The sequence below is a fragment of the Podarcis cretensis genome (genome assembly GCF_951804945.1).
Source record: "Podarcis cretensis genome assembly, chromosome: 3".
Classification (NCBI taxonomy): Eukaryota; Metazoa; Chordata; class Lepidosauria; order Squamata; family Lacertidae; genus Podarcis; species Podarcis cretensis.
Genome location: NC_137172.1, coordinates 2,805,527 through 2,823,874, shown reverse-complemented (window position 1 = coordinate 2,823,874; position 18,348 = coordinate 2,805,527). Strand labels below are relative to the sequence as shown.

Sequence of the window (18,348 nt, the reverse complement as noted above, 5' to 3'; positions counted from 1 at the left end):
GCCAGCAGCTTTCCACACTTATTGGCTGATTCAAAAGTTCTTTGTCTCATTTGTTTAATCTTCCATTCTATGTCCTGATTGACCAGTTTCAAATATTGTGCCTGATATGATTTAATTTCTCGCAGGATCTCCTGTGACTTTGGTTTCGTCCTTAGCCTCTTCTCTCCATCTCCAATTTTCTCCAGAATCTTTCCTTTTCTTTCTTCTTGAAGTCTCCTCTTTAAAGTATTTTGTTGAATCAGAAAACCTCTCATAACCGCCTTACTCGCGTCCCAGATTGTTCTTTTTTCTACAATTGTCTTCAGATTTATTTCAAAATAATCTTTCATAGTTTTTTGGGCCTTCTTGATAATTTCACAATCTCTAAATAAGGTGTCGTTCATTCTCCATCTAAAGGAACCAATCGGTATTAATTTCATGTCCATTTTCACCGGGTTATGGTCGGAGCAGACTTTTGGGCAGATTTCCACTTTCCGTATCTTAGGTGCCATCCCTCTTGTAATCCAAATTTGGTCAATTCTTGTCCATGTCATATTGGCTTCAGAGAAGAAGGTCCCCTCTCTGCCTAGGGGATTTTTAGTTCTCCAAATGTCAATCAAGTCCATATTGTCTGTCAATTCAAAAAAAGTCTTTGGTAGCCTTCCATCCTTTGTAACTACCTGTCTTTCAGATTTGTCCATATTTGTTGACACAACTCCGTTCATATCTCCCATCAAAACGATGTTTTGGTCCATGTAGTCGAGCAACGTCTCATGCAGTTTTTTATAAAAGTCTGATTTTCCCTCATTAGGTGCATAGACTCCGATTATTAAAACTTTTTCTCCATATATTTGTATTTCAATTGCAATAAATCGTCCCTGTTCATCCTTAAACAGAAATTTTGGTGCCAATTTCTCTTTTGCATATATCACTACTCCTCTTTTTTTGACTTTATCCGATGAGATAAATTCTTGGCCTAGTTTCTTGTTTATCAATAATTTCCTGTGGAGTCTAGTTATATGTGTTTCTTGTAAACAAATCAAATCCAATTGTTCCTTTTTTAATATATGAAAAATTCTCTTCCTCTTACTGGGGGAATTTAAGCCCCGGATATTCCAAGTTAGCATCTGCAGAGACATGTTGTAATTATTGTGGCGTTCCTCCGACTGCTCCTAAAAGTTGTTCTTCCTCCGATGGTTGTGTCTCTTTCTCTGGTCGATCCAACCCCAGGGGGTGCCTGTCCAAGTCAGGTGGTCCCAATCCTAGTGCCTCCAAATCTTTTGTTCTTGCCTCTTTTCGTAGTTCTTCACCAAAATCTTTCAGGAAACTCACTTTGTCTTCCTTTGATCTTATCTTAATTTTTTTTCCTTTGAATGTGAACGAGAGGCCTTGCGGAAATTCCCACCTGAACAAAATATTGTTCTTTCTTAGTAGCACGACCAAATCACTGTAGTTGGCTCTAAGATCTAATAGGTATTTTGGAATATCTTTAAAAATTTCAATTCTCTCACCTCCAATCTCAAGTGCTTTCTGGTAATGTAGGCTCAATATTTTATCTCTTTCTTCTTTTGATCTTAACGAAATCAAGCAGTCCCTCGCCTTATTCTTCCTTCTGACCCTTCCCAGTCGGAAGGCACTCACTATCTTAATTTCTTCAGGGTCTAAACCCCAGAAAGTCTCAAACTCCAGTGTGAGGAACTCTGTTAATTCTCCTTCCTCTGTTTCTGGGACTGCTCTTATTCTCAAATTGGTCTGCTTTTCCCTAAGTTCAATCAAAGAAAATTGTGCCTTGTAGTCATCCAATCTTCTATTAATTGGCGGTAATTTTTCCTCTACCGCCAAGATCCTCTCTTTCGCTTCCTCTGCTGTCTGTTTTGTCTCCTTGGATTCCTGCAGTAGCCTATCAATTGCCTGGGTATTGGAGTTCACTTTCTGCCCCACATCATTCACCTTTTGTCCAAGGTCTTTGATAGTTGAAGTATTTAAGTCTATCTTGGTTGACAAATTTTGTAGAGCTGAGAGAATCTTATCCAGTATTGCAGAATCTGATCCTACTGGTCCTGCTCCTTTGGCTTCTTCTCTTTCTGTGACTTGTGGGACAGAGAGGCCTGTTAAAGATGGTCTTCTGTGATGTTGTTGTTGCTGCGTCAACAATTGCTGCTGTTGTCTGGTTTTATATTTTATAACTTTCTCTTGCACCTTCTCCTGAGCCTTATCTTGTGGTTTGTCTTGATCCATTCCTACGGCTCAAGAAGTCAAGGTCACTTACACAGTTCTCACAGCTCCCAGGAATGTTCTCAACAATAATAAAAGGACAGCTGCAGTGGAAAATTCCCAGCTATAACACAAGATGCCTCTGGGGGAGCAGAGTAGCAAAATGTTCCATGGATGACGACTATAGAAACAATGTCTTCGTAGATATAATAGTGTTACACAGAAAGCAACAATTACAAGTTCAAATAGTCCCAAAATGTTACCAATCTTTTGCAGAGGTCTACTGTAATAGTTACAATGTCTATAAAACGGTGCATTCAAAGTGGCCTTTCAATTGTTTAAGGCAGACCGAAGTCAAGGATTAAGTGGTAGATTCAATCCCCCCCTTTCCCTTTTTTTGGGGGGGGTTCTTCTGTCAGGCAGTGAGATTTAGCTCTTTATAAAATTTCAAATTCTTTGGTTTCCAGCTCCGATGTCCCTTGCTTTAAACTGTCTACAGGTCGGCAAAGCAGGCTTCCTGTTTAAACTTTGCCGATTTCAGGTTCAAATTCAAGTTCAAAGTCCCAGGATCAAAGTGTCAAAGTCAAAGTCAATGGTTCGCTTATATTAAATCCTTTCCTTTGATCCTTTCAAAGTTTCCCCAGTCTTACTCACGGGTAGATGTTTCAAATCGATGTTACAGGAAAAAGGTCAGCGCTCTCCGGCAACTGCTATGCAGCTTCACTCCGTAGAAGTAGCGATCGACTCCCAGCACAGCGCAGCCCCGCTCCGCTCCGGAGCTCTTTGCAGGGCTCCTTTGACAGTTCGGGGTGCGCTCCTCGTGCCCACTGAGCCCCACGGCCTCAGGCTTCCCCCGCCTGCAGGTTTTTTAAGGGTCCGCCGCTTCGCTGCAGCGGTGGACCCGATTTCTACGGAGCTTCTCCCTCCGGCTAGAGGGAATCCGCCATTGCCGATAGGCGCCGCCTTCCGGAAGTCCTTCTTGAACTGTGGTGCCCAGAACTGGACACAGTACTCCAGGTGAGGTCTGGAGTAACTATAACTATTTCTAACCTGAGAGTCTTAGGGAATGGAATCACAGAATCATAGAAATGGAAGGAACCTCAGCTAAAACATCCATGGCAGCTGGCCATGCAAGCTCTGCTTAAAAACAGCTTGTAAAAAAATCTGTTTTCCTTTTTTTACGTAAGAGATTAATAACTTCTCTGTTATTAGATCTCCAGGGCATATGGTGAAGGCTCTTTTGCAGCATCTCACTGATCTTAAATCTGCCGAAGTAAAAGCTGGACCTTGAAGCATCTGTTGGCTAGAGTGTGGTGCTGATAATGCCACAGTTTGCAGGTACAATCACCACAGAGGACAGCTGCATTTGCCTGCCTTGCAGGGGGTTGGACTAGATGATCCTCAGGGTCCCTTCCTTTTTTTCAAATAATATTTATTTATACAACAAGAAAAAATCCACACAAAAAAACACAAATACCAAATTACACACAAATTACAAAAATAACCATAGACACATAATTTTCTTGGCAAACAATAAAACATCTATTGGTCTTAACACTAAAGACCCAACTTCCCGTCTATTCCATATTTCAAATCCATATTACTTATTGCCAATACACATTTTTTTCATAATTAAACTTATTCTCAATAAATCTAATTTCTTCTATCTACCTAGCAACTATTACTGAAGTTCCTCGAATGCTGCAACAGAATTTAAACTACTATATTTATTTTTCAGCTATTCTTTGAAAACCTCCCATTTAGAAACAAATTTCTGTTTTGATTTATTCTTTATTTTTTCTGATAAACTATCTAATTTGGCATATTCTGTCAGCTTTTGGATCCAATCTTGTATAGAGGGGATTTCATTACTCTTCCGTTTTGCTGCGATCAAAACTCTTGCTGCCGCCGTCGCATATAAAAAGATACCCTTCCTCTTTTGTGGAATATCCAAATCTGTTATTCCCAGGAGGTAGGCCTCTGGTTTTTTATTGAAAGAGATCTTTAGCATTTTTTTGCAGTTCTGCATGTATACTCTCCCAGGGACCCTTCCAACTGTAAAATTCTCGACAGAGGTTTTTTATGTTCTAATTTGTGGGCTTCGCAAGAGTCATCAGGCTGTTCTTTGGTTGGTATGATAATTTGCTTGAGTTGCCCATCCCTATAGAAGGAAGAAGCTGTTAGAATTCCTGCTCCATGATTGCAGTCATGCGATTGTTGTCTTTCACATGATGGTATATATTTTGACTCCACAGAGTGGGAAGTGATGGAGACAGGATGTTTGTGTTCCTGTGTTCCATGAAGTGGGACTATTGTCCTTTGTTCTTTTTCTCTTTGCTGTCTGATGTCAGAGAGAGAGGGAGCCATGTTGCAGTGCTCCGTGTGTGTTTATATGTAAATAAAGTCGATTAGCCAAAATGCTGAGTTGCTGACGTTCTATCATGTGCATAATGCGCAAACTCTGTGGATCCCTAAGTGTGCCGGTGTCAGTTGGTATCTGTCGCTGTGATGTTCGGGCTGAAGAAAGCTAATGAAGCTCCCGAACGATCGACCAGAAGGGAGAGAACATGCCAGTCGGGCATGTGTCTCTGCCAGGGTCCTACTCGAGCGTAGGCTGAACTCCTGACAGAAACTACCGCCAAAGAAGAAGAAGATTGGCAAAACAAACTAAAGAACTATGCATGACATAGTACAAAATTTGAAACCCAAGAAAGAAAAGGACATTGTTGTTTTAAAAAGGGGAAATGTTTAAGGCATATATTGCAAGCTTTGTGTATAGGTTTCTACATTAGTTGAACTTCTAAAGGTCGCTTTAGAAGTTAAAATGGGATGTTAAGAATAAGATGTTAAAATGGGACTGTTAAGAATATAAGATTCTATAGATGTGCATGAATAAGTATAAAATAATGGAACCAGGAGGGGGAGGGGAGGGAAGTCAATTAAGATGTATGAATTCTGGAAACAGATTGGTATAGAAATATTGGGAATTGTAGGTAGGAAGGTGGAAATATCTAAATTAATGGTTCTTATTCGCCTGTGTAGCACGGAGTTAAAACAAAAGAGGAATGTAAATGGGTTAAATTGATGGTAATTGTATCCAGACAGGTTATAGTGAGTAATTGGAAAAATGCAGAAGAGCTACAGGTGAACCAATGGAGGAAAAAATTGAAAAATATTACAATCTTAGAATATCTAACTGTGAAGATACATTAAATGAAAGGGTTTAAGGTCAGTGAGAAGGAGGAGGATTGGTTTGAGAAAACTAATTGAATTATTTGGGCAGGTTTGAACAATTTGGGGTAATTAAAATGTTAAAAGTTAAATAAACCTTGTGGAGGGAGGAGTGTTAAGGTATATAGAATTGTACATATGGTTGATTTGAATATGTTATTATTGATTATGTATACCCAATGTATCAGCTCCCTGTGGGTTTTCACTGTTTGTTTTCACTGGTTGTGTTTTGGTTGTTGGTAAAAATTAATTAATTAATTAATTAAGAAAAAAATAAGATGTATGAATTAAATTTGTGATTATGAACTTTTTTGTTTTCTTTTTCATGTTATTATAAAAGTAAGAAATTGTATTGGTTTTTTTTTTTTTAAAGAAAAGATAATTTGCTTAAGTCATCAGCACTTCCTTATCTCTTCCACAGCCCTGGGACTGCAAAACCAGTCTAACAGCTGCAACAGTAATATTCCTCCTGAAAATATCAGTAATATTAATATCAGTAATGTTAGAAGTGGGACAGCCATCTGTCAGGGATGCTTTAGCAGAGATTCCTGCATTGCGGGGGGTTGGACTAGATGACCCTTGGGTCCCTTCCAACTGTTAAGATTCTCTGGTTCTATAATAGAAATAGTCATAGTAATAGTAATTCATTATTTTTACCCCGCCCATCTGGTTGGGTCTCCCCAACCACTCTGGGCGGCTTCTAACAAAGATTAAAAATACATTAAAATGCCACACATTAAAAGCTTCCCTAAACAGGGCTGCCTTCAGATGTCTTCTAAAAGTTTGGTAGTTGTTGTTCTCTTTGACATCTGGTGGGAGGGCGTTCCACAGGGCGGGTGCCACCACTGAGAAGGCCCTCTGCCTGGTTCCCTGTAACTTGGCTTCTCGCAATGAGGGAACCGCCAGAAGGCCCTCAGAGCTGGACCTCAGCGTCCGGGTAGAACGATGGGGATGGAGACGCTCCTTCAGGTATACTGGACCGAGGCCGTTTAGGGCTTTAAAGGTCAGTACCAACACTGAATTGTGCTCGGAAACGTACTGGGAGCCAATGCAGGTCTCTCAGGACCGGTGTTATGTGGTCTCGGCGGCCGCTCCCAGTCACCAGTCTAGCTGCCGCATTCTGGATTAGTTGTAGTTTCCGGGTCACCTTCAAAGGTAGCCCCACGTAGAGCGCATTGCAGTAGTCCAAGCGAGAGATAACTAGAGCATGCACCACTCTGGCGAGACATTTTCTGCTGGGAACAAGAGGGAACAAGGCTATTTTCTGCTGGTGCAGAGGGGAAGACCCAAACCAATGGATTTAAATTACGAAAACGAAAATTCCGACTCAACATCAAGAAGAACTTTCTGGTGGTAAGAGTTTTTCGACAGTGGAATGGGCTCCATCGGAAGGAGGAAGACCCTTTGTCGTTGGAGGTTTTTAAGCAGAGGTTGCACGGCCATCTGCAAGGGATTCTTCAGCTGTGTTGCGAGGGGGAGGACTAGATAAGCCCTGGGTTCCCTTCCAGCGCTACAATTCTATGCAGCAAAGACCCACAGGAGGAGGCGTGGCCTCTGTCATCTTGAGGAAGCCAGCTTGAGTCCTTCCTTCCCTCTGGTTCTATTTTTTGCTGGAAGATCTGTGCCAAACCAGTTTTGGGTGTGCGTCCCTTTTGGACTCCTTGAAGGTGAACCTACCCCTGGCAGGCGATTGCAACCTCATTTAGCATGAGCGTTTAAAGAGCACCTTCCTTTCCCTTTCGGCGGGGGCGACTCCTTCCTCCCCAAAGGATTAATTACGAGGAGCAGAGCCGAGCTTCTCTCCGCTCCTGGTGCTTTCGAAAAAACCCCAGCAGGGGCTTCCTTTCCCCACCCACCCCTCTATTCCACCACCCAAGGAGCGCTTCTGTATTGCATCCGATTCAGGCAGTGCTTCCCGCAAATCTGCACACAATCTCCACCTGCAATTAGCCTGCCAAAGTTGCCTTTTCAATGCCTTGTCCCTCCTCGACAAAAGCTGGGTGCCGCTTTTCAGAGGGATAATGAATAGTTGAGGTCAGGGCACGGGAGTCGGATCAGAACAAGGTGCCTCCAGGGAGGCCTCTAAGAGCAATTGGTGACTAACCGCCTCAAAACTAGCATGTCTTTTGTTTCCTGCTATGGTTCCTCTTATGGGACGCAGGTGGCGCTGTGGGTTAAAGCCTCAGCGCCTAGGACTTGCCGATCGAAAGGTCGGCGGTTCGAATCCCTGCGGCGGGGTGCGCTCCCGCTGCTCGGTCCCAGCGCCTGCCAACCTAGCAGTTCAAAAGCACCTCCGGGTGCAAGTAGATAAATAGGGACCGCTTACCAGCGGGAAGGTAAACGGCGTTTCCGTGTGCGGCTCTGGCTCGCCAGAGCAGCGATGTCACGCTGGCCACGTGACCCGGAAGTGTCTCCGGACAGTGCTGGCCCCTGGCCTCTTAAGTGAGATGGGCGCACAACCCCAGAGTCTGTCAAGACTGGCCCGTATGGGCAGAGGTACCTTTACCTTTACCTTTATGGTTCCTCTTGGATTAATGGGTCTGCACAGCGCCATGGCCTGTTTGCGCCCAATTAAATCTCCTTGGCAGTAGGTGTTGGTTCAGCTTAATGCAGCGGCGGTAGAGCCCCTTGGGGGCAGTGGGATTTCCAGGGGGGGGCTAAGAGGTAAGGTTGCCTGTGTATATTATGCACTCTACAAGCTTGTTTTCTCCTGAACTGGAGGGGAGAATGCAAGCCAATGGCTTCAAGTTACAAGGAAGGAGATTCCAATTAAACATCAGAAAGAACTTTCTGACAGTGAGAGCTGTTTGACAGTGGATCAGTCTCCCTTGGGAGGTAGTGGACACTCCTTCCTTGGTGGTTTTTAAGCAGAGGTTGGCTGGCCATCTGTCATGGAGGCTTTAGTTAAGATTCCTGCATAGAATCATAGAGTTGGAAGAGACCACCAGGGCCATTGAGTCCAACCCCCTGCCAAGCAGGAAACACCATCAGAGCACTCCTGACATATGGTTGTCAAGCCTCTGCTTAAAGACCTCCAAAGAAGGAGACTCCACCACACTCCTTGGCAGCAAATTCCACTGTCGAACAGCTCTTACTGTCAGGAAGTTCTTCCTAATGTTTAGGTGGAATCTTCTTTCTTGTAGTTTGGAACCATTGCTCCGTGTCCGCTTCTCTGGAGCAGCAGAAAACAACCTTTCTCCCTCCTCTATGTGACATCCTTTTATATATTTGAACATGGCTATCATATCACCCCTTACAGATAGGTAGCCGTGTTGGTCTGACATAGTCAAAGCAAAATAAAAAAATTCCTTCCAGTAGCACCTTAAAGACCAATTAAGTTAGTTCTTGGTATGAGCTGTCGTGTGCATACAAGATCTCAAAGTAGCTGTTCTATTACAAAGGAATTTCAGAAATAGACTGGAAAGAGAAGCTGCTGAATTGCAACTTATCACCACACTTAAAACCATGGAGAGACCTGGTCTGAACAAAGACATTGGATTCTTATCTCATTATACATGACAAAGCCATTTTTCACCTTCTCACCCCTTGTTTTTTCCTGTAAGACCTATTGCAGTCGTTAAGAGTCGTCAACAGGCTCATCACAGCTATCTGCCAATCACCCAATCCCACCACCCTTCTGAGTAATACCCCTCCCCACCTTCTCACTATATAGAAGGGTCTGGTGACTTCTGTTTCAGTGTATCTGAAGAAGTGTGCATGCACACGAAAACTCATACCAAGAACTAACTTAGTTGGTCTTTAAGGTGCTACTGGAAGGTGAGGTCTGACCAGAGCAGAATACAGTGGCACTATTACTTCCCAAGAATATCATGGGGCACCTTGTCAAATGCCTTGCTGAAATCAAGGTAGGCTACATCCACTGCGTTTCCTTCATCTACCAGGCTTGTAATTCTGTCAAAAAACGAGATCAGTTTAGTCTGACATGACTTATTTTTCAGAAATCCATGCTGACTATTGGTGATCACAGCATTCCTTTCTAGGTGCTCACAGACTGTTTGCTTAATGATCTGCTCCAGAATCTTCCCTGGTATTGATGTCAGACTGACTGGGCGGTAATTATTTGGGTCCTCTCTTTCCCCCTTTTTGAAAATAGGGACAACATTTGCCCTCCTCCAGTCTGCCAGGACTTCGCCTGTTCTCCAGGAATTCTCAAAGATGACTGCCAGTGGTTCTGAGATCACATCTGCCAGTTCTTTTAATACTCTTGGATGCAGTTCACCTGGCCCTGGAGACTTGAATACATCTAAACTAGCCAAGTATTCTTGTACTATCTCCTTAGTTATTCTGGGCTGTGTTTCCTCTGCTGAATCATTTGCTCCAAATTCTTCAGGTCGGGCATTGTTTTCTTTATCGGAGAAGACTGAGGCAAAGAAGGCATTGAGGAGTTCAGCCCTTTCTGTGTCCCTGTTTGCATTTCACCATCTTCTCCTCTGAGTGACCCCACTGTTTCTTTGTTCTTCCTTTTGCTACGAACATAACCATAAAAGCCTTTTTTGTTGCTTTTAACCTCTCTAGCAAGCCTGAGTTCATTCTGTGCTTTAGCTTTTCTGACTTTGTGTCTACACGTGCTGGCTATTTGTTTGAATTCCTCTTTGGTGGTTTCCCCCCTTTTCCATTTTTTGTACACATCCATTTTAAATCTTAACTCAGTTAAAAGTTCTTTAGATAGCCACCCTGGCTTCTTTAGGCACCTTCCATGTTTCCGTCTCATTGGTATTGCCTGAAGTTGTGCTTTTACTATCTCCCTCTTAACAAACCCCCAGCCATCATGAACTCCCTCTCCTTTTAGTATTACTGTCCATGGGATCTCACCCAGCACTTCCCTAAGTTTTATGAAGTCGGCTTTCTTAAAGTCAAGAAATTGAGTCCTAGTATGCTTGGCTGCTCCTTTCCGCTGTATAGTAAACTTCAGAAGAGCATGATCACTCGCGCCTAATGATTCTTTGGACTAGATGACTCTAACTCTACAAATTTCTGATTCAAGGACCTTGGAGACCAGGGTTCAAATTCAGACTAGGCCATTGAGGCTCACTAGGTAAGACCCTGACAGCCAGTTCTAGGGATAAAATGGGGGGGTTGGTGAATCATGTGACCACCTTGAGCTCCTTGGAGGAAAAGGTGAGATAAAAATGGAGTGGATGGATGGATGGATAGATGAATCTGGCTGGTACTCACTTTGTCCGGGTGTCCATGTCGTCGTGGCTGGAATGACACATTTCGCTGAAGCGAGAGACGAAGAAGTCGTAGCTCCTGTGATACGACGGGGTGTCCTCCTCAATGTTTGCAAATTTCACAAACTGCAGGCGGGGAAACAGGGAGCAGGGTGGCAGAGAAAGAGGTGGGAGACATGAATTTTAAAAATGCAACACTCTTGCCCAATTCTCACTCTGTAGGGAAATACGGAAGATCTTCCTTTCCACACGGAGTGATGTTGTCTGTGTGAGCTGGAGCAGCACGTGGGCTCAATCCCCATATGAGATGAACCCACAGTCTCATCTGTAACTACAAGCTAAAGCCTGCCTTCAGGATCATACTGTGAACTGAATGCAAGTAATCTTATTACTTTTAAAAGAAGACTCTTGTGTCACTATTTTTTAAAGAGGGAATTAAAGGGGAATTTTGGTATTTAAAATTTTGTATGTTTTAAAGTTTAGTTGTGAAATTCATATCATTCATGTATTGTTTTAACATTTAATTGGGAGCCACCCAGAGTGGCTGGGGAAACTCAGCCAGATGGGTGGGGTATAAATAAATTATTATTATTATTATTATTATTATTATTATTATTATTATTATATCAACTTTCTCAGCCTCTGGACAGGCTCATCTAAAAGCAAGAATGCTTTTAGCAGGTGGCTTTTAGCAGGAGTACATTGAAGGCACCTGCTTGATATCGATAGGCTTGAGTCTTACTCTCCAGAGAAGGAGAAAACAAGCTTGTTCCATCTTCCATGGAACAGCCCTTGAGATATTTGAAGATGACTCTCATATCTCCTCTCTGTCTCCACTTTTTCAGGCTAAATGTATCCAACTCCTTCAACCGTTTCTCATCAGGCTTGGTTTCCAGACCCTTGATCATCTTGGCCGCCCTCCTCTGCCCACGTCCCAGCTTGTCGACATCCTCCTTAAATTGTGGCGCCCAGAACTGGACACAGTATTCCACCTTCCATGTGACAGCCTGCATTACAAGGGGTCAGACTTGATGAACCTTGGGGGTCCCACCCAACTCTACAGGTCTAAGCGGTTTATAAATTTTAAGAAATGAATAAAGTTTGGGCCCAAGGGCTCTCTGCTTCACTGCTCAGCTGCTTAGCCATCCTGCCAAGCCATGTCTCTGAGGAGGAGGGAATAATAATAATAATAATGATAATAATAATAATTTTTATTTATACCCCACCCTCCCCAGCCAAGACCGGGCTCAGGGTGGCTAAAACCAAGTAAAAACAATTGATTGAAATACAACTTAAAAAACAAGATTAAAATACAACATTAAAATGCAGCCTCGTTTCAGTAGAAATGCAAATCAAAAACTTTTTGGGAATGAAAACGTCAAATCTTCACCAAGGCCAACTATCCAGACTGGCCCCACGTGGGCCAGAAAAAAGCCAGGGAAGTCCCCAAATAGGAGTTCCATCACAGAAGGAAAAAGGAAAGAGGCGAAGGCCCTGCAGAAAGAAATCAGATCCCGCAGAGCCCTGGTCTCATGAGACAGAGCGTTCCACCAGGCCGGAGCCACCACTGAGAAGGCTCTGGCCAACTCTGCTACCTGCACCTCTTCCTCAGATGCAACACTTCGCAAATCTCACAGCGCTTACTGAGTTTGTGCCAAGAATCTGTAGGTCCGGCTTCTCTGACTCCAGCAGCTTGGCCACCATCTTCAGGAAGCTCTCCACGAAAAGATTGATGCTCTGGCAGTGACAGGCCATCAGGAGCTGGTCCAGGGCTTCCATCGCAATGCAGACGTACCTGGAGTGGCAGGCCGAGAAAGAGAAATGGAAAACCACCCTTAGAATGACTCCATCCCTTACTGGGTTAGAAGGAGAGCAAGGGAAGGCAACGCTCAAAGTCACCAAAGGATACAAAGGAACACAGGAAGCTGATTGCTATCCAGTCACAGGGTCACAGAATTGTAGAGTCACCTAGTCCAGGGACGTCCAACTTCCAAGAGACTGTGATCTACTCACACGATTAAAATCTGGCAGTGATCTACCCCTTTTTAGGGGGGTTCAGGTCAGAATTGTTGAGCTTTTTCTAGGGAGGAAATATTCATTAATTTAGCAGCTTAGGTCAAATAAATAAAAAAATGGCTCTCACTAAGAGATTCCTAATGAGACAGTCAGCCTCACTGTGAAAACTCTGACTTCCGCTCTGGTGATCTAGAGGGCAGGGCAAGGGGGCAGAGCCGGATGGAGGAGCCAGCAATCTACTGTGATCTGCTGAATCCTCCTGGGGATTGACCAATTGATCCCGATTGACCTTTTGGACATCCCTAATCTAGGCCAACCCCCTACAATGCAGGCTGTCACACAGAAGATGTTGAAGCAATGATTCTTCAACATCAACTTCATTGGACTGGTCATGTTGTGCGGATGCCTGATGATCGCCTTCCAAAGCAACTACCGTATTTTTCGCACCATAGGGCGCACCGGACGATAGGGCGCACCTAGTTTTGGGAGGCGGAAAACAAGAAAAAATTATTCTGAACCCCAGACGCCAGAACAGCAAGAGGGATCTGGCTTCTGGGATACCGTGTGGCTGTTCTGGCTTCTGGGGTAACCGCGCCAAGCCTCTTCAGGGCAGCGGGATGAAGGCTCCCCCTGCCCAAAGAGGCTGCGCAGGGCTAAAGCAGAAGCCAGGACAGACACATCGCTGAAGGAGCACTGCGCCTTCTCTCTCTCTGCCCAGCACCCCTCCTTCACAGGAGAGGTGCTGCGCAGAGAGGGAGAAGGGGCATCGCCCTTCAGCGAACCTGGAGAAGGAACAGAAGGAGACCCTTCTGCCGCCCCAAGCCTCGCGCGCCCGGCGGGACCTCCCGCCGGGCGCGCAAGGCTTGCAGACACTCGCCCAAGTACGGGGAGCCCTCCGGAGGGCTCCCTGTGCTTCGGGCAACAGGCTGCCACCCCAAGCCTCGCGCGCCTGGCGGGAGCTCCTGCCGGGCGCGCAAGGCTTGTGGACACTCGCTGGGGCTGCAGGCTGCTGCCCGCAAGCCTCGTGAGCTCGGCGGGACCTCCCGCCGGGCTTGCAAGGCTTGCGGATAGCTTCCTGAAGCCTGGAGAGCGAGAGGGGTCGGTGCGCACCGATGCCTCTCGCTCTCCAGGCTTCAGCGAAAGCCTGCATTCGCACCATAGGACGCACACACATTTCCCCTTCATTTTTGGAGGGGAAAAAGTGCGTCCTATGGAGCGAAAAATACGGTACTTTATTCCGAACTTAAAAATGGAAAGCGTAATGCCAGTGGTCAACAAACACTGGCCTGCGGGCGCTCTAGTTGGAGAACAGCCTTTCCCAAAGGTGTCATGGGCTTTGAAGACACTGGAACTCAGGACGAAAGGGAGAAACATGCTAGGAGGAAGGCACGCTTGGCAAACCCTCACTGTGATCAACTCCCACCTGGAAACCAATGTCCCCACTGTGGAAGGACGTGTGGATCCAGAATTGGCCCCCACAGTCACTTATGGACTAATTGTTAAAACTGTGTTTATGGAAGACAATCTTACTGGGCTACGAGTGATCGTGGAAGAAGAAGAAGAAGAAGAAGAAGAAGAAGAAGAAGAAGAAGAAGAAGAAGAAAATGATGATGATGAAGATGAAGATGAAGAAGAAGAACACCGGCTGTCACATGGAAGATGGAGCAAGTTTGCTTTCTGCTGCTTCAAGGGGAGACCAGAACCAATGTTCAAATAACAAGGAAGGAGATTCCAACTAAACCTTTGTTTGACAAGGGAACGGACTCCCTCAGAAGGTGGTGGGCTCTCCTTCGTGGGAGGCTGGGTGGTCACCTGCCAGAGATTCTTGAGCTGTGATTCCTGCATTCAGGGGGTTGGACTAGTTGACCCTCAGGGTCCCTTCCAACGCTGCAATTCTATGATTCTATGACTCTGTTGTTAGAATTCTAAGGTCTCAAATATAAATTAAATGTTCATAAATGTGCAAGGCAAACACGTATATAAACCATGTGTCTGAAATAGTATAGGAGAGCAATCCTGAAGGCATTTCAACTCTCCCAGTGACCTCAAATATTCCTCTGCAGGAAGGGAGGCAAATGGGGAAAGCCTTCCCATGGTCTTTTTGCTTGCAAGGGCATATTTGTGTATGAATAGGGTGAGCCTGTGACCTGGACTCAGGAACTAAAGTATTAACCATCACAAAAGAATGCCCAGGCTGCCCAGGTAATGCAGTCAGTGACCATTATTAGGTATCCTGGCAGACAGGATTTCTGCTGTAGACCGCCTCCTTCTGTGATGTATGTATGATGTTTTGGGGGGTGGTCTTGGGCTACAGGGTGGGCAGTTTTAAAAGTCTATATAAGGGCTTGCACACCATTGTTCTGGGTTCCTCCTCCCTCCTGCATGTGGTGAGTAGGGACCCTGTTGCAACAGTTTAATAAAGATCAGGCTTACTAGCTGCTTTGCTTCTCAATATTCTCTGGTTGGCCTCTGTTAAATTCTTCTACCGATAGGGAACCCACTTAAGGACTCTATACGGGCTCTTGGATACCCCATAAGGGAAAAGGAGCAGTCCCCCCCCCTTATAACAACTCCCTACATTCTTCTCCTGGTCCTAATCCAGCAGCAGAACCCTTCTCAGTCACTTTTCCTTTCTCCAGCACACATCTCTGGGCTCAGAGCTGGCCGACGTGTCTTCTGAGCTCACCTGTTCCAGAATCTGAGCCCAGGATTTCCCCTGGGACCTGCCGGGGAGGTAAACATCAAAAGCAAGGTGTGGAGAAAGAGAGAGAATGAGGACATCCTGCTCCGTTAAAACACACACACCAAATAAAAAATAAATCCACTCAATAAGGCCACGGCAGACACAAGTTTTGCTCCCCAGGCACCGCAATTGACGTCAAGCAAAGACTTGAAGACGTGGGTGTCTCCCCAGGGTTCAGCCAGCCCAAAAGGCAAAAATAAATCACCTGTCAGTGGAAGACAAACAGGCCTGGGCTGTTTGCAAATGCAATGTTTTTGCAGTGGAAAAAGCCCACTTATTCAATCATTTCAGAACTCGAGTCTCTCTCTTTGTCAATCACAGGCCCATCAAGCCTGGACTACCCAATTAGGGTTGTCATATTTCAAAAAGTGAAAATCCAGACACAAGTTGTTGAGGGTGGTTTTGGGGTTTTTTTTGCAAAATCTCCAAAAAACAACAACAGTTTTTGAACTATTTTTATGGCGATTCTCCAAAAATCAATACTTCCGACAGGGGTTGCCATACATCCAGGTTTTGCCAGACATTTTCAGCGATTTTCGGAAATCCCACCCAGATGCAATTTCCGACGGATGGATCTCAGATATGTCTGGGAAATCCCAGGCGTATGACAGCCCTACAGGAGTGAGGCTTCAGTTTCAAGACATGTCCTGGGTCATATTTTGTTTCACAGGCATAGAATCCCCTCCCATAACCGTGCCCAGGTTCTGATATCTTCCGAGGAGGCCCTTCTCTCAGTCCTGCCCCCCACCCAGGCATGCTTGCTGGGGGCGCAGGAGAGGGCCTTCTCGGTGGCGGCTCCCAGGCAACTTTGGAACTCCCTGCCTAGAGAAGCAATTGTCTGTATTTTTTAAATAAATCATGTCTGTCTGTGTGTGTGTTTAATTGTTTTTAATTATTGTTTTTCTTTCTATGTTTTCAGCTGTTCTGATTTCATCTGTAAGCCACCTTGAGTCCATACCAGGGGGGAAAGTTTATTTTTATTTTAGTTTATTTATTAGATTTATATAGCTCCCGTCATCCTTAAGAACTCAGGGCAGTTCACAGAATAACATACAGGATAAAAACAAGTAAATAATATATGCAGATGACACAATCTTGATGGCAGAAAGTGAGGAGGAATTAAAGAACCTTTTAATGAGGCTGAAAGAGGAGAGCGCAAAATATGGTCTGAGGCTCAGCATCAAAAAAACGAAGATCATGGCCACTGGTCCCATCACCTCCTGGCAAATAGAAGGGGAAGAAATGGAAGCAGTGAGAGATTTTACTTTCTTGGGCTCCATGATCACTGGCGATGGTGACAACAGTCACGAAATTAAAAGACACCTGCTTCTTGGGAGAAAAGCAATGACAAACCTAGACAGCATCTTAAAAAAGCAGAGAGATCACCTTGCCAACAAAGGTCCGTATAGTTAAAGCTATGGTTTTCCCAGTAGTGATGTATGGAAGTGAGAGCTGGACCATAAAGAAGGCTGAACGCCAAAGAATGGATGCTTTTGAATTCTGGTGCTGGAGGAGACTCTTGAGAGTCCCATGAACTGCAAGAAGATCAAACCTCTCCATTCTGAAAGAAATCAGCCTTGAGTGCTCACTGGAAGGACAGATCGTGAAGCTGAGGCTCCAAGACTTTGGCCACCCCATGAGAAGAGAAGACTCCCTGGAAAAGACCCTGATGTTGGGAAAGATGGAGGGCACAAGGAGAAGGGGACGACAGAGGACGAGATGGTGGGACAGTGTTCTCGAAGCTACATGTGTCTGACCAAACTGCGGGAGGCAGTGGAAGACAGGAGTGCCTGGCATGCTCTGGTCCAGGGGCTACGAAGTGTCAGACACAACTAAACAACTAAACAACAACAACAGGGCTATAAATAATTAAATAATAATAATCAGGGCTTTTTTCCCCCATCCAGAACTCACCGGAACTCAGTTCTGGCACGTCTCAGGTAGGCACCATTGCCAGTATAACAGAACAAGGAAGGTGTTCATGGTGAGTTCCGGCACCTTTTCTTTTATAGAAAAATAGCAATACAGTCTTACTTTGGATCCCGAATGCCCTGAAACTCAGATGTTTTGGCTCCCGAACGCCACAAACCCGGAAGTGACTGTCTCATTTCGCGAATGTTCTTTTGGAACCCGAACATCTGACCTGGCTTCTGATTGGCTGCAGGAGCTTCCTGCAGCCAATCAGAAGCCGCACTTTGGTTTCCAAATGTTTTGGAAGTCGAACGGGCTTCCGGAATGGATTCCGTTTGACTTCCAAGGTACGACTGTAATAATAATATCCATAAAATAATAATAGCTCAGTAGACGGGCACAAGCCTTGAATGCAGAAGGCTCCAGTTAGAGCTTCTGGTATTAACAGTTTACAGGATCAGGTAGAAAATGTGGGATGTGAAACACAAGAGCAGTCAAGTACAACATTCCTAGAGTAAACATGTTTACACATGGGGAGGAATGTTTGTCTAGCCAGCAGGTAAACTTCCTGTTTCCTTCTGGGCTGGGACAGACTTCCTCTGCATGGGACTAGAGGTGGGCGTGGCCTCACCTGTGCAGGTAACAACAAAAGCACATGGCAGGGCAGCCATCTCTCTCTCTTTGACTACATGCATCGAAGAAGCAACATCTGCTTAGCCAAAGACGCTCTCTTGGCCTCCAGCTGAGAGAGGACAAAGGGACTGTCTCCTTATGAGATAGTTTCCAGGTGTATGTTACTTTTCTAAGCTAAGTCTGTCTTCTGGGACCCGATTGTGAACAGAATGCGAGTAAACTCTTTTTATACCTTTATCGAAGACTGTGTCGTGTCTTATCTTTTATGAGGGAATAAGGGGAAAATACCAGAACAGTGACGCAGGTGGCGCTGTGGGTTAAAGCCTCAGCGCCTAGGACTTGCCGATCGAAAGGTCGGCGGTTCGAATCCCTGCGGTGGGGTGCGCTCCCGCTGCTTGGTCCCAGCGCCTGCCAACCTAGCAGTTCGAA

The 18,348-nt window shown here is 45.0% G+C and overlaps 1 protein-coding gene across 6 annotated transcripts in view; it reads right to left on the bottom strand.

The window, feature by feature from the left end:
* EFR3B (EFR3 homolog B) overlaps nt 1-18,348 on the bottom strand; it is a 148,076-nt gene that overhangs the window by 46,203 nt on the left and 83,525 nt on the right. For all 6 annotated transcript variants that reach the window (XM_079968591.1, XM_079968593.1, XM_079968589.1 and 3 more), the window contains exons 4-5: nt 12,261-12,411; nt 10,621-10,742 (exon numbers count right to left, since the gene is read on the bottom strand). In XM_079968591.1, coding sequence (XP_079824717.1) covers nt 10,621-10,742; nt 12,261-12,411 — 273 coding nt within the window. The remainder of the gene's footprint in view (nt 1-10,620; nt 10,743-12,260; nt 12,412-18,348) is intronic.